The sequence below is a fragment of the Odontesthes bonariensis genome, chromosome 1 (assembly GCF_027942865.1).
Source record: "Odontesthes bonariensis isolate fOdoBon6 chromosome 1, fOdoBon6.hap1, whole genome shotgun sequence".
In the NCBI taxonomy this organism is placed as follows: domain Eukaryota; kingdom Metazoa; phylum Chordata; class Actinopteri; order Atheriniformes; family Atherinopsidae; genus Odontesthes; species Odontesthes bonariensis.
This window is the reverse complement of record NC_134506.1, coordinates 27,992,639-28,009,691: the sequence shown is the minus strand read 5'-3', so window position 1 is coordinate 28,009,691 and position 17,053 is coordinate 27,992,639. Positions and strand designations below refer to the sequence as shown.

General features: G+C 43.1%; 1 protein-coding gene across 2 annotated transcripts in view; it reads left to right on the top strand.

Moving 5' to 3' along the window:
• Positions 1 to 17,053, top strand: part of mdga1 (MAM domain containing glycosylphosphatidylinositol anchor 1) — a 221,418-nt gene that overhangs the window by 192,548 nt on the left and 11,817 nt on the right. The window contains exon 17 of one of the 2 annotated variants that reach the window (XM_075462887.1): positions 15,608 to 15,716. In XM_075462887.1, coding sequence (XP_075319002.1) covers positions 15,608 to 15,716 — 109 coding nt within the window. Of the gene's footprint in view, positions 1 to 15,607; positions 15,726 to 17,053 lie in introns of both variants that reach the window. The other variant, XM_075462877.1, reaches the window with a different exon arrangement.

Genomic DNA, 17,053 nt, shown 5'->3' with positions numbered 1-17,053 from the left:
GGCCCGTGTTGTCTGATCCAATAATAGAGCTACTGTAAGTCATAGTGTTAAAAAAGTTTATGCTAATTCAGACTGAAAGCTGTAGGAACTCCACCTTGCTGTTGGTTGGTAATGGGGCTGCACAGAAGACGGCAACCTGGTGGGGGAAACCTTGGATACTGCCATTCATGTAGGTAACTTTGACAAGCAGCACTTACTTAAAGGTTAGTAATCCTGGTGATAACTCTCCAGTGGTACCCTCACTCACCCTTTGTGAAAGTTTTCTCAAATTTTTTATTGAAAAAATCTCTGCTCTTAGGCCATCTGCCCTCTCTTCTGCAGGCCCTAGCTCTGATCTCACCGTCCCTCTTTCACATGCTGTATTTGATCAGTCTGAGCCTGTATCTCTCCCCTCACTGACCAATGTAGTCCAGTATCTACGACCTACAAACTGTTCTACAGACAGCATCCCCTCTCATCTTTTTAAAGAGGTATTCAGTACGGTGGGCTCTGATATACTCTCATTTATTAATTCCTCCCTTAGCACCAGATGTGTTCCAGCTGCTCTCAAACATGCTGTTGTGCAGCCTCTTATCAAAAAGAAAAATCTTGATCCCTCTGTGCTGTCTAATTTCAGGCCTATTTCTAAACTGCCATTTTTATCCAAAATTTTAGAGAAAGTGGTTTTTATTCAGATTCAATCGTTCTTAGCAGCCAATGAATTTATGAGAAGTTTCAGTCTGGCTTCAAACCTTCACACAGCACTGAGACAGCACTGCTGAGAGTTTTTAATGACCTAATGGTAACCATGGACTCAGGAAACCCTGCTATGCTAGTGCTTCTTGACATGCTTTCGACACTGTGGATCATGGGATCCTTTTAGCTCGACTGGAGCAGTGGGTGGGCATTACAGGCTCTGCTCTCTCATGGTTCCAGTCTTACTTGACTGATCGGAGCTTTTCTGTGCAGCTAGGAGAATTCACTTCATTATCGGCCCCTCTCACTTTTGGGGTCCCACAAGGTTCCATCCTTGGGCCAATTCTCTTTTTACTATATTTGTTACCAGTAGGTTCAATTTTTAAAGCTGCGGTCGGCAACTTTTTTTTAGTCATATTAGCTTGAACTGTCATGGGATTCTGGAAGTAGAATATTAAATAGGCTGTTTAGGAAAAATAACGAAATCTGTAGCTCCCTCTGAAGCCTGTAATCATGCTTGCAAAAACCGAGCGCTCCCGGCTGTTTTTAACCAATCAAGTTAGGGTGGAGGAATCCTACCTGTCAATCACAGCTTGTGCACCCACTGCTAAGCGTGAGTCTGCCCCAGCTTGTGTGCCCTCACACTGGTGTGAACTCACGTGCACAACCTCGTCCACAGAGGGGGAGGGGTTTGGGGCGCGATTCGGAGCTTGGTAGAGGTTGGGGGAGGGACCTGAAAGTTGTATCAGTTCAAATTTTCCGACTTTAGACTCGCAATTTTGAAAACCTGCCGACGGCAGCTTTAAGAAGCACAATCTTTCTTTTCATTGCTATGCTGATGATGTCCAGATCTACCTGCCTGTGAAATCTGGATCCCTTGACTCTGTACAGACACTACTTGATTGTCTAAACGATGTAAAATCCTGGATGTCTGCTAACTTTTTGATTCTTAATGAAAAAAAGACTGAAATCATTATGTTTGGATGCGGTCCAGCAGACTTTCCTGCTGGCTTTCTGGGCCCCCTAACAGTAAATATTCAGCCTACTGTAAAAAATTTTGGGGTAATATTTGACGACAAGCTGAAATTTGATCGCCAGGTTTGCTCGGTTGTGAAAAACAGTTTTTATCATTTGAGGGTTTTATCTAAAGTTAAAGGATATTTGCCACGTAGAGATTTGGAAACTGTAATCCATGCTTTTATTAATACCAGATTGGATTACTGTAACTCTCTCTACTTTGGCCTCGATCAGTCACTGTTGCGCCGCCTGCAGCTCGTACAAAACGCAGCGGCCCGCCTCCTCACTGGTAAACGCAAGCGTGACCACATATCCCCGGTCTTAGCTTCGCTGCATTGGCTCCCAGTTGCTTTTAGAATAGATTTTAAAATTTTATTGTTAGTTTTTAAAGCTCTTAATGGCTTAGCCCCTCAATATTTGACCGAGCTCCTTCATATCCACTCCCCCGCCAGATCACTGAGATCCTCGAATCAGCTCCTACTGGTCCCCCCTAAAACAAAACTCAAAACCAAAGGTGACCGAGCCTTTGTGGCAGCGGCCCCTCGGCTCTGGAATAACCTTCCCTGGCACATTCGATCTGTAGGATCTTTTGAGGCTTTTAAATCCTCCTTAAAAACCCACTTTTTCTCCCTGGCTTTTAATCATATTTAAGTAGACTCTTGGCTGATAACCTTGATTTGTTTTATATCTTTATTTTATTTATTTTAAAGTATTTTATTTGAACTTATTTTACTCTATTTTATTGCACTGTGTTTTACTATCTTTTGATTTTAACTGCTTGGAACGGTTGCATTATTCACTTTTACCTTTAATGCAGCTTTTATCCTGTACAGCACTTTGGTCAACCTCTGTTGTTTTTTAAATGTGCTCTATAAATAAAGGTTGAGTTGAGTTATTAGTGACTCTTATTAGTGATGTCAACTCTTTCATGTAAACCATAGTCCCTGTTGATAGTGGCCTCCTTCAGCTGGATAACGTGTGCTGCCACACAGCAAACATGGTTTAAGAATAATTTAAGGAACACAACAACAATGTTGAGGTGTTGGCTTGTAAAATTATCTAGGTCACCACACAAATGAGCATTTGTGGGATGCACTGAGTCCAATCCATGGAGGCACCTCCTTCCATCTTACAGGTCTTAAAGGATCTATTACTAATGGCTCGGTGCCAGATGCCACAGCATAACTCCTGTGGTCAGGTCGAGTCCAGGCCTTGACGAGTCAGGGCTGTTAAGGTGCCTCACGGTGAATCTTTTCAATGTAAGGCATGTGATCACAATGTTATGGCTGATTGGTGTTTATACAGATATGATAATTGCCAATTTGGTATTAACTTATAACATGTGACACAAATCCAGACCAGAGACACCAATCACACATGCTGTATACACACACTGTGCAGAATCCAGTAAGAAACTTATTTTTTTTCCACACTGTACTAAGTTAACTTTGGCAGCCAAATTGGTCAAGGCACCATAACCTTAGTGAAATATAATTGCACTAAGAAGAAGACGAAAGGAGTTCTGCCTATAGGTGTTTATTAGCAAAATAATTTGGGCAATAGAGACAGAAAAAAGTCAAGGTGAACAAGAAGGAATGAGTCATGTGAGTTGGTGATCTGGGCAAAGGTAGTCGAGGATGGATGAATAAGAAAGGATGAAATCAAGGCAGAGGTGGTCTCCTTGGCAACTGCAGGTGGCCTTGTATGTGATTCCACTTTTCAACGCATATACGTTTCTCATGCGAATGAGCTTATCAGTTGTGTTCTCAATCACATGGGTTAGGGAAATATGACTTTTTGCCATATGCCATTCTTTTTCTGAAAGATGTTGATGTATAGGCTCTTGAAAGTAGACACCACAGAGTAACCAACTGATTGGTGGGCACTTGTTTTAACGCTTAAAATTTTCTTTTTCGCTCTATCCATCTTGAACAGGTGAGTAGAGCTTCAAGGATTTATTGACCTGGGACCAAAGATACCATTTTCAAATTTCCTTTGTATGGCAATCTGTAAAAACAAAATCTAATAAAATCCATATTGAGCTGACTATCATACAAAAATTTTACTTCATAAAAACAAATTTAAATCAACTGATTAATACATTTCCCTACTAACGATTTCAACTTTTGAAATATGGTTGGTTTCTGGGTGTAAATATTAAAGAACTGTGGGATTTAAGAAAAGCTAAAAAGCAAATGTTTACCCTGCAGCAAGTTACCTGCTAAAACTCCAACCATCCTGTCTCCCCTCATACTCTCATTCTACTTATCTGGGGAATGATGGTGTACTAACAATCAGTATCAGTCATTAAACTGTCTGTTGTTGACAATGGCAACTATCTGACACAATTGGTTATTTTGACAATTGGCTTAGTGCCTCAAAAACCCTGGGCAGTGTTTACTGAAACAGTTAAAACTAACGTGTGGTTGTGGTTTGGCTACTGGTATCTGGTTAGGCATTGCTTTGTTTTCATGACAATATGATGCAAAGACTTTCAGTGGTTGGCAACTCAAAAGTGTCCAAACAGACTCCATTTTGACTGCTAACTATTGGTAAAAAAAACAAAGCTTAATCTCCGAGTACTGTTCAGATACATTTGTTGTAAAAGATTTTTTGTTAAGGTAGCTCGAGAAAAAAAAAAACTTTGCAGACTGAATAGCCTTTTTCCAAATGGCATGTGTTAAAGACTTATTATCACACCAATAAAATCCAGAGGCTTTTCATATTCTGCTTCATGTATAAAACCCTACAGAATATTTGCAGCTGTGACATAAAATTTTAGGTCTCTTGTTTATTTATTTGTTTGTCTGTTTACAATCAAGAGGGATAATTGGCAATGTGCAGCTGTAAAGTAATTCCCTGTGCCTCAAAAACTGATGGAGAAAGGAGTATCTCGTGTGTTGAAACGGGATGCAAAGGAATGAGAATGTGTTTTAAATCTGTATTAGTCATGGTAGTAATGACACTCACATTGTTATACATCGTAGGTTAATGGTGAACTTATTCAACAAATTTTAACAAGTTCTCATCAAGTTTAGCATTAAAGTTGCATAAAGATGGGGACATATTTGAGATAGCTGGAGTGAGAGAAAATAGACCAAATGCAATGCAACAGACATATACTAAATATGGGTCGGATTCCCCAAAAGCTAAAAAATTCACTGTTCAACTGTTTTCACAGACTAATTTTCTGTGAGTCTCTCTGTAATCTTTTTCTGAGAAGCTGGGAAATCTGAAAAATGTCAAGTGTTGATAGTATTACAATTAAATCAACATTCCCTAGTAAAAACGAAAGAGCAAAATTTCATTGCAGCTTTTGGTGAACTTCTTAAAAGACACAAAAACCGGATAGGGGATTAAACTTTTCTCAATCTTCATGAAATCAGATCATTATTTTTCGATACCTGGACTGTGCGGATGACCCTGATAATGATCATGGCCCTTTGACTTCTTAGAAGTGAACTTTTGAAAAAACCTTGATAGGATTTTTGATAGCGTCACACTCTATAAACCAACTTCCTTTTTTCACTTTGTAATCTCAGCCAAAGCCAACCTCTCCCAAGCAAAAAGTTACATCCATCCATCCATTATCTTCCGCTTGTCTGGGGGTCGGGTCGCGGGGGCAGCAGCTTGAGCAGAGAAACCCAGACGTCCCTGTCCCCGGCCACTTCCTCCAGCTCTTCTGGGGGGACCCCGAGGCGTTCCCAGGCCAGCCGAGAAACATAAGCCCCTTTCACACTGCGACCCGCTACCTTAGCGGGTCCAAATTGCACCTTCGACCCGCGTCGAGCAATGTGAACGCTTGGCGTGTCAGGGTGACCCGTGTCGCCTGAAGCCGAGTTCAGGGGGCGTTGCCTAGTGGCAGAGCGTCACACGAAACACATAAAATGCTGGGCGTGTACAATGATGTAGGCACAAGCCATGCGTCGGAGGTAGGGTTAAATACACCTGTCTGCATCAAATTTTTCAAACAAACGATCGCGGGACACCTTGAGATATCGTTTATGCAATTGTATATGCAGTTCATGGAGATGTTACTTTACGGTGTGTGGGAAACCGCGCTCTCCCATCTTTCTTGCCAGCCCTTCCAGCAGAGGTCCATCTTTCACCGTCCCCGAAATGTGGCGGAAAATAACGTCCTCTGCTCAGAGGCTGAGGAGCTCGCGAACCTCCTTGTCTCCCCAGTTGGCCATATTAAAAAATGTCTCCAACTTGATGTAGACTAAAACAGAGTAGAACTTGTCCTCACCTGTCGCTGTTGTTCTGAATCAGCTGTCCATTCTGTATTTTAAACTCGCCACGCCCAGGTCCGACCCGCGTCGATTGCGTTCACATCAAACTCGGCTCGGCAAAAAGACTAGGGTTCGACGCGGGTCGAAAGGCGAGTCGAGTTGACACGGCAGCCCGTGTCGGCAGTGTGAACGCAACAGCGGACACGCTAAATTCGCGAATTAAACGCGGGTTATTCGGCAGTGTGAAAGGGGCTATAGTCTCTCCAACGTGTCCTAGGTCTTCCCCGGGGTCTCCTCCCCGCAGGATGGGCCCGGAACACCTCACCAGGGAGGCGTCCAGGAGGCATCCTAACCAGATGCCCGAGCCACCTCATCTGACTCCTCTCGATGCGGAGGAGCAGCGGTTCTACTCCGAGCCCCTCCCGGATGACCGAGCTTCTCACCCTATCTCTAAGGGAGAGCCCAGACACCCTGCGGAGGAAACTCATTTTGGCCGCTTGTATTCGCGATCTCGTTCTTTCGGTCACTACCCACAGCTCGTGACCATAGGTGAGGGTAGGAACATAGACTGACCGGTAAATCGAGAGCTTCGCCTTCTGCCTCAGCTCCTTTTTCACCACGACGGGCCCGTGCAGAGCCCGCATCACTGCAGACGCCGCACCGATCCACCTGTCAATCTCCTGCTCCATTCGTCTCTCACTCATGAACAAGACCCCGAGATACTTGAACTCCTCCACTTGGGGAAGGATCTCATTCCCGACCCAGAGAGGGCATTCCACACTTTTCCGGCCGAGGACCATGGTCTCAAATTTGGAGGTGCTGATTCTCATCCCAGCTGCTTCACACTCGGCTGCGAACCGCTCCTGTGAGAGCTGAAGGTCACGGCACGACGACGCCAACAGAACCACATCATCCGCAAAAAGCAGAGACACGATTCTGAGGTCGCCAAAACGGACCCCCTTGATGCCCTAGCTGCGCCTAGAAATTCTGTCCATAAAAATTATGAACAGAATCGGTGACAAAGGGCAGCCCTGACGGAGTCCAACCCTCACAGGAAACATGTCCGACTTACTGCCGGCAATGCGGACCAAACTCTGACACCAGTCATACAGAGACCGAACAGCCCATATCAAGGCGTTCGGCACTCCATACTCCCGGAGCACCCCCCACAAGAGTCCCCGAGGGACACGGACGAACGCCTTCTCCAAGTCCACAAAACACATGTAGACCGGTTGGGCGAACTCCCATGCACCCTCCAGGATCCTGCCGAGGGTATAGAGCTGGTCCACTTTTCCACGGCCAGGACGAAAACCACACTGCACCTGAATCCGAGATTCGATTATCCGGCGGATCCTCCTCTCCAGTACCCCCGAATAGACCTTACCAGGGCGGCTGAGGAATGTGATCCCCCTATCACCACCCCGATCTGCCAGTCTAGAGGCACTGACCCCAATGTCCACGCGATGCTGCAGAGGCGTGTCAACCAAGACAGCCCTACAACATCCAGAGCCTTGAGGAACTCAGGACGGACCTCATCCACCCCCGGGGCCTTGCCACCGAGGAGCATTTTTACCACCTCTGCAACCTCGGCCCCAGAAATGGCCCCACTTCCGAGCCCCCCAACCCTGCTTCCTCATCGGAAGGCGTGTCGGTAGGATTGAGGAGGCCCTCGAAGTATTCCCCCTACCGACTCACGACGTCCCGAGTTGAGGTCAGCAAAGCCCCGCCCTCACCATACACGGTGTTGACGGTGCACCGCTTTGCCCCCCTGAGCTGCCGGATGGTGGACCAGAAACTCTTCGAGGCGTCCAGAAATCATTCTCCATGGCCTCCCTGAACTCCTCCCAAGCCCGTGTTTTTGCCTCAGCAACCACCGAGGCTGCGTTCCGCTTGGCATGTCGGTACTCATCAGCTGCTTCCAGAGTCCCACTGGCCAAAAAGGCCCGATAGGACTCGTTCAGCTTGACGGCTTCCCTCACCACTGGTGTCCACCAGCAGGTTCGGGGATTGCCGCCACGACAGGCACCGACCACCTTACGCCCACAGCTCCGGTCGGCCGTCTCAACAATGGGGCCGTTCCTCCCAATCACGCTCCTCCAGGTCTCACTGTCATTGCCCATGTGAGCATTGAAGTCCCCCAGGAGGACGAGGGAGTCTCCCGGAGGAGCGCTCTCCAGTGCCTCCTCCAGGGACTCCAAAAAGTGTGGGTACTCTGAACTGCTGTTCGGTGCATAAGCACAAACAACAGTCAGGACTCGTCCCCCCACCCTAAGGCGGAGGGAGGCTACCCTCTCGTCCACCGGGGCAAACCCCAATGTACAGGCGCACAGCCGGGGGGCAATAAGTATGCCCACACCTGCCCTACGCCTCTCACCACGAGCAACTCCAGAGTGGAAGAGAGTCCAACCCCTCTCGAGGAGGCTGGTTCCAGAGCCCAAGCCGTGAGTTGAGGTGAGTCCGACTATATCTAGCCGGAATAGCTCAGGCTCCTTCCCCAGCAGAGAAGTGACGTTCCACGTCCCAAGAGCCAGCTTCAGTAGCCGAGGATCAGACCGCCAAGGTCTCCGCCTTCGGCTGCCACCCAGCTCACAAGGCACCCGACCCCCTTGGCCCCTCCCACGGGTGGTGAGCCTGTCGGAAGGGGGACCCGTGTAGTTTCTTTGGGCTGTGCCCGACCGAGCTCCACGGGCACAGACCCGGCCACCAGGCGCTCGCCGGTGGGCCCCACCCCTGGGCCTGGCTCCGGGGGAGGCCCCGGTGACCCGCGTCCGGGCAAGGGTACAGGGTGTCCAATTATTTTATTCATCATAGGGGGTGAGCTGTTCTTTGTCTGGTTCCTCATCTAGGATTTGTTTGCCATGGGTGACCCTACCAGGGGCTTAAAGCCCCGGATAACATAGCTCCCAGACTCATTGGGGCACGCAAACCCCCCCACCATGGTAAGGTGACAGCTCATGGGGGGGCAAAAAAAGTTACAATTGTTTTGTTTTTTTGCAATTACTACAAATTTCTGGCCTCCGTCTGTTTCAAGGTTGAATTAAATATTTTATTCTTAAAGTTGTAAATAGGTTAGCACCTGTGTGTCAACCTAGATCATTGTATAGTCATAGAGATCTGAAGTTGGCCAACCCCAGATAATTGTGGTTGGTGTTTTAATTGTATGGAACTCCAGCTCAGCTCCTGATGTTGATGGTTTTCGTTTTTTATTGACTGCCCACAGGGGCTGAGATGCAACATGATATTCTCCTAAGGAGTTCCCCTTTTATTTGTAAATCGTAGTTTGCAGTGCCGTGCAGTATTAGGTGGCTCATAGCTGAACTGGAAACCACAGCAGTAACCACAACCATGACTGTTCTTTATGTTTTAATGGCGAGTCTTCGCCACAAACCAAAATATCCTAGAATAGTAAGTGCCTTGTTGTGTCCATTATGTGTTATTTCTCATTTCCTTTTTGAAAATTTGTAGTTTTCAATTTCACTCGAATTCCCACTGGCAGTTTTTGAAGTAGATGTTATTTGGCTCGCAAAGAGCAGAAGTGACTGCATATTTTTTCATTTCTGCCTCGTGTTGAGAGCACGTCCATGGAGAGCCCAAACTTTCTAGTCCTGTGCACAGCTCACTGACTGCATACACCAAAGGCCTTTGAGGTGCTGCCACTCGTCTCTGCATTTCTTCTCTTTGTGCTCCATCCAACAAAGGTAATGATGTCTTTGAGAGCTGCTAACCTACCTACCTCTCCAAAACAAGGGCTTTAGTGCATCCACAAGCTCGCATTAATACAAGGATTTTATTGTAAACAGCAGAAGAGCTAATGGATAAGAAAGCTTCAGAATTTAAGTCGTTTGCTGCCTGTAGGCCATGATTATTATTTCTGTGTATATTTATGCTTTGACTTCATGAAATTTGAACCACTACTTAAGCAGCTCTCCTGCTACTTATATGAGTCAATGCATCTTAACACAAAGAAAATATACATATATTTAGTTTTTTATACAAACAAAAGAAAGGAATCTAGCTTTAATTTTTTTTTTTTTTTAATGTTTCATTGTTGAATTGAATTGCTGTCCATCTCACTTTTGCATGCTTGCAATCGCCATCATAGCAGTTCCTAAATTGTTGAATAAATGGCTGGCTGAGACCAACTTATGAAGCTAAAATGACATGAGTGGAGTCAAAACAACAACAAAAAAGCAATAACATGTTGTAGTAGATTATATGTGTGCCCATTCCCCCCTCTTTGGATTTCCCAGAGGCCATCTGTGTTCCTCGCAGTGTTTGGTACCTGGAGGGGCTTGTTGGAAATCAGGCCAACCCACATTTGTGTGCCTTGCTTTGTAGTGACTCTGCTCTGCACTGGTATTTCAAAGATCTCTCTGTATGCTTTCCTCTCTATTTCATCCCTTCTCCTTTTCTTCTCTCTCTCTCTTTCTCTCTCACACACACACACACACACACACACTCAAATTTTAACTCCCTCTTTCTCCCAAGACCGTGTCCCCTCTGGTGTGTGGATAGCACATCAATGGGAACATTAAAGGTTACAAGGCTCGACAAAACGACACTCTCACAACTCCAACTTGACACTTTACTGCACACTCTTTGATCCTGTAGTCTCTCACACAGACACACGCACACACCAGTTGTCTAACCCAGGCAGGCCTCCTCGCGCCCACTCTCTGCGTCACACACTGTGCAGTGTTCGAATAATTCAACACAGTATGTAAAAATGAGATATTGTGCTATTTTTTTATTTCAATATAGCACGATTTTTTTATAGTATTTATTCAAAAGAAAACATCAAAGTTAGATATTAGGAGCATTACTTAGAAAATAAGTATTTTTTGGACGATGACCCAATTTTTACATGAAATAATCCTCTGACCCCACCACTAAAAAGAAATTTGCAAAAAATCCTTTTGGTGTCTACATGTCTACTTAGTTTTACAGGCCAACTGTTGCCTGTAAATTTAGGCTACTATCTCACAAAAATCAAAACTGTGTTAGTCTTAAAAATGTCCCATGGCTTTCTATCCAGCAACCAGTTTGCTCACAAGCTTGAGAAACTCAGATGCATTTGACTCAACCTTGGTGCCCAGCACCGATATTTAACTATGAGGCACCATGAGTCACTGCTGGTATTGGCAATTCACACTTCAGCTTGGTCTTTCAACAGTGAACATTCAGTTAAAGGGCACAGGCCTATTTTCCAGGGCTTTTCTGGAAAATTAAACACACAAAATCGCTATTTTGCTATGGAACTATATTGCATTACTTTGCAATGTGCCATTCTGTTTGATGTCTTTAAGGACATTATTTTGCTTGGAGCTGTACCTCAACTCCTTTGTGTGTCAAGGCCATAACTGAGGGCTTCCTTCCCTCGATTATTTTTCTTATTTTCTCTAATTATGAAACAATCTGGGTCTTGTTTAACACATCACACTAACAGGTATATAGAGGTATGCATGCACGCTCTAGTTTAGTGTCATTGGGGGCTTGTTTGTATGCTTGTGTGAAAACTGGCTCAGCTGGCTCTGATAATGACACAAATATGCAGAGAAATAGACTTCAGAAAGGAAGTACATTAAAAAAAATAAACAAAATTGAACTACACCTACACAATGAAAAAACTGCCTGGTTATATATAAATTGGAGTACTGTGGCCTATTTGCCAATTAGGCTCTTCCTTCTACTGTGCCAACATTTTTCTTCACCGATACCACTCTGTCTAACAAATCAAATCCTTTGCATAAATGAGCCCACCGGCTAAAACCATCTTGTGCTACTGGATTTCTATCTGTTCCCTTCAACACTTTCCAATCAGCTTCAAGGTTTTCCCAATTATTTCATGCATTCGTTCAAAGAAGATTTCCCACTCTGGAACTAAATCAGTGGGGAAAGGAGTAGTACAGTATTTGAAATTATAAGATTGTTTGGAGTGAAAGAGGATGAGAAACTGAAAGAAAATGTTAAGGTTATCGACACACATACATACCTACAAACAGCATATTGTAGGGACTCAGGAAAACACTCGGGCAGTATCCATAGTTCTAATATGTATGTCTATATGCTGCTAAAAGTGATCAGACAACTAAGGGCAGAAATGATCCATGAGATTAAAACCTTTCTGAGTAAGAGATTGATGGAACTATTTGAGGAACCCTCACAGAGTTACCACTACCTTTCAGAGGTGAATTAAATTACTTCACAAGCTAGCAGTCATGCTGCTTTTTGTATATGTCAATGAATGGGTCATTGGTATCTGCCCAATGAATTTCTGTTTGATCCTTCAACTTGACATGCCTTTCATGCACTAATACAACAACACTCAGATCAAAACACAGGTGAGATATGGTCACCGTGCTGTTTACTCAGCCATTCTCTACCTTTTAGGTACTTAGAACCTCTGTGGGGTTGGGCCAGGCTTTTCTCCTTGGTGGGTCAGAACGAGGTTAATTGAACCCAGGTTTTCTTTGATCTGATATATTTACACATAAATTGATGGCAGGCCTGCCCCTTAACCACAGCATGTCGGCATTAACAGATGGAGTTTGTAAAGTCAAGCCACTCATGCATATTTGCCACCCCTCTATGCTTGCACCTGCTCGCTCTCATGCTATCCTGAACTGTAGATATACAGACATGATGTTTTCCTTCAGCGTTGCATTTATGCTCACAGTAACACCTGTTCCTTTCCCTGTTTTTGAGTAACTTGAGGGTTAACTGTCTTGCTCTCAGGGTAGCTGGCAGGAGGAGTTGGTGAAATGATACCGCTGCTGTTCTGATTTGAGGGAAAATTCAACAAACCCTCAGATCACATCGGACAATAAGCACTTTGGTTTTCACATATTTAATTAAACATTATGAAGTCTAGTGTCTGATGTAAAACAAATCCCAGTTACCTTTGTTGTTATTTTGGAGAAAAAAATGTTCCATGTTTGTAACTTTTTACCCTCCTCAGATGCCAGACAAAAAAAATCTGCTTGTTTTTTGATAAGCTGGGTGCGATGGGCTTTTGGTGCCTTGGTACACCGCTGTAATTAGGCTGTCAGTCACAACCAGATGGCTGGTGGCTAAAGTGGGGAAGTTTCAGATGAAGCTGCTCCTTCGTTTTGCTGTTGTGTGTCCATAAATGATAATGGAAAAAAAACACTATTTCTAAATATGTGTCGAGCACACACACCGTTTACAGTGTTAACATGTCTGTGTAAATATTTGGGTACAAGATGGGTTCTTCAAAAATCATCAGCTTAAAAATCAAACAAATACCTTAATGTAAATGCTCAGGTGCTTATGCTTAAGTTCTTAGACATTAATTTGATTGGTTAAGGCTGTGGCGTAAAATGCGCCATTAGTAGATGTAGATAAAGTGCCACGAAGCACACATTTTGACATCCCTCTACACTTGTTCAAAATAAATAAGAAGTTCTATTTTGGCAGTTGTGGCTCCTTGATTCTCTTGTCTTTCACACATCCTCACTTAATGAAGCTTTTGCACAAAAACTTTTCAAATTAACATCTGAACAAGCCGGATTCGTGATGGAAAACAGTTCTTAGGTCTAGAAGTTCAAAATGAACTTTTTGGCTGCAAATGAGCAAAGCTATTTTTTTGAAGGAAAAAAGGTGCAATATCATGAAAACAACTCCAATTGTTAAGGGTGTGGGGGCGATCAACCTTTTGAAAAGCAGCAAAAAAAGAGAAATGTGAATCAGACATGTTCATCTATTAATCATTGCCTGCGTAGTGTCACCAGAAGAGGTGGCATTTCAGTTGCTAGTGGTTTTGATACAGATGAAGAAGTACTTGTCCTCATCAAAAACAGGTAGAAAAAAATAACGACTGTGGTGGTAAACAAGAAGAAAATGGAAAGAGTTCTTATTCAGGAATTTATTGAATCTGGCAATATCTGAAATATTTATTTGTGTCTGGGAATATAGCAAGTAACCCAAGTTTATTGTTTCCTGGCGCAGACCGGGAAGAGTTGGTAAATCTTGTCATTTTAATCTTTGGCAGGTAAAAAGCGATCGACAAAGTTGTTTCCATCGCCAAAAGTCTGCATTAAGTCTTCTTTATGAAAGGCAAAAATGACCTTCCTTTTGATTCATCGTTGCTAATTTTCATCTTCCAAATGTAAAACAAAAACAGCAGTGGAAACTCAACCGGTGTCTCACTCGTAGTAGAAAGAATGTATTTATGTTATTTATGTTAGCGAGTGGCCATGACTTGTGGAGTCCCCCAGGGGTCAATTCTTGGACCTCTTCTGTTTAACTTGTATGCTCCCTTTGGGTCAGATATTGCAGAATTTTAACATCAATTATCACAGTTATGCAGACGATACACAACTTTATGTGTCTCTGTCACCGGACGACTGCAGCCCAGCTGACGTTCTGTGTCAGTGTCTGGAGGAAGTAAACACCTGGATGAGAGAGAATTTTCTACAATTAAATGAAGACAAAACTGAGATCATTCTGTTTGGTAGCAAAGAGAAGAGGGTCAGCGTTGGTACATATCTTGAGACTCGGGACCTTATAATCACTGACCAAGTTGGTAACCTCGGAGTGTTGATAGACTCAGATCTGACTTTCAGCAGCCACATCAAAGCTGTCACAAAGGCAGCTTTTTACCACCTCAGAAATATCAACATAATTAAAGGTTTCCTCTCCCAAAAAGACCAGGAGAAACTCATCCATGCATTCATCTCCAGTAGACTCGATTACTGTAATGCTCTTTTAACTGGACTTCCCAAAAAGAGCATTAAACATCTGCAGCTCATCCAGAACGCTGCTGCTAGAGTTTTAACCCGGACTAAGAGATCTGAACACATCACACCAGTTTTGAAATCTTTACACTGGCTTCCAGTCAGTCATAGAATAGATTTTAAAAGCCTGCTGATGGTTTACAAATCCCAGAATGGTTTAAGCCCAAAATACATCTGTGATATGTTCAGAGAATATAAACCCAGCAGAGCTCTTAGATCCAAGGACTCAGGTCAGCTGGTCCAGTCCAGAGTCCAGACTAAACATGGAGAAGCAGCATTTAGCTGTTATGCTGCAAATAAGTGGAACAAACTGCCAGTGGAGATTAAACTTTCACCAAATGTAGACATTTTTAAATCCAGGTTAAAAATATTTCTTTTCTCATGTGTCTATGCATGAAATATCTTTTAACTTATCTAGACTGTTGCCTGATTTTAAATTCATTTAAATGATTTTATTTGTTTCTCTTTATATTATTTTATGTATTTTTAATGCTTCTTGCACTCCCTGCTGCAATGCTTTTATTTTATGTAAAGCACTTTGAACTGTTTGTACATGAAATGTGCTATACAAATAAATTTGATTTGATTTTGATTTGATCGTGTGAATTTGGAAGGAAAACACAATGGGCTATCTGAACAAGCACAAACAAAAGGCTACACCTTTGACTCCACAGTAGAATCCAGTAAAATTCATTTCACATCTGATTTACCCTTTTTTTATATATATATATATATATATATATATATATATATATATATATATATATATATATATAAATATAATTAAATGCTGGGACATGTAAATGATAAGTTATCACTGGTTCTTTTGAGACTTAAATTTGTTCCAGAGTAGGTCTCGCTGTGTTTTTGAATGGATATACTGACGTGACCTCTGTTGCCCCCTGGCTGTGTTTCTTCTCTAAACAGATTGTCTTTGAAGGAATTCGAGGCCCGAACTTTGAGGGGGATATTGCCATTGATGACGTTTCCATCACCATAGGAAAGTGCAAGCAGGAGAACACTGTAGCCAACGCAGGTAAGACAGGTAAGATAGTGACGTTTGTGTCAAAAATGCATTTAAAAAAAAGCAAATAAACGCTGTTTTGTCCATAGTTTGTGTGGGTTCAGAAGAACTGAAATGAGGCATCCATTATGATTCTTAATGATCTTTGGAGTTTGTAGCTTCTTTGTTTTCAGCAAACCTGCCAATGCAGCACTTTCTAAGAAGCTAAAGAGTTGAATTGAACTAAATTGAAATGCATTGATTTTATGGGAAAATTAATGGAAAGGCAGCAGAGAAAAAAAACTACTGAAGAGACCTTTTTTTTTCAAAGAAATTTGAGAATTAGTACCAAATGTGCTTTTCAGTATTTCAGTCTAGCATAGTGAAAAATTATTGTGTTTATGGGGGCTGTACAGGAACAAGTGGACACCATAAGGCATCAGCACTGAAGCGAGCTCAAAGCATCATCATAATTTGTGATCCTCCTTCAGCTTCTGTAGTTTCATTTACCTCACTATTCCCCTCTATTTTTTCATGCTGTAACTTTTCACACCACAACCGTGCTGCCACATCCACCTCTATTAACTCTGCACACTGTTCATGTAAAAGGTTGTTATTTTAGCGTAGATAAATAACAGACTGCATGGTGCGGGAAAATAAATTACCAAAGCAGATAAAGCTGTGCGCACTCCACAAACTGACAATTTCTCCAGATCACACATGAAGTTATAATCATGATGTCATTTCTTTTCTTTTTTTAATGTTGCACACCACGTCGTGAGGGAAACACGCAGGCAGTGCTATGGCCATGGATTTTTGCACTGGAGCTGTCGCATGCCAGTGACGGTCTCAAAAACAATGACTGAGATAACCAGAGTTTCATACGTCACAAACTTAAGAAACCAAACACGCATACCTGGCATTGTGAATGGGCCACATGGTCCTGGGACCATCCTCTGGTACAATGGGCCCATCCTAAATGACTTTGCCTCTAAATTCGCAAAACTCTTTCTTTTGAAAAGGAAAAAGAAAATAAGCATCAGACTGGATTTTACTACTGGAGAGAGTTCAGAGAGAAGAGTGGAGTGGAGAGAAACAAGGTGACAGATAGATGCAAAATTTTCTTCTTTGTTGGTATTGATGAGAGATAACTGACAGGCTCACTTATTCTGTCACATTTGCTGTGCTTGGCTTTGTCAGTGAGGTTGCCGACATGCAGGTTAATCATCATGAAAAGAATATGATCAGGATAATTTCTCGATCTGCTTTGTGTAGGTGTAAATCAGAGGAGATTAAAGTTGTGGTTGATTCCTATAATAAAACTAGTGAAGCATCTTTATATACTCCAGACTTTTAGAGTTCTATATCAC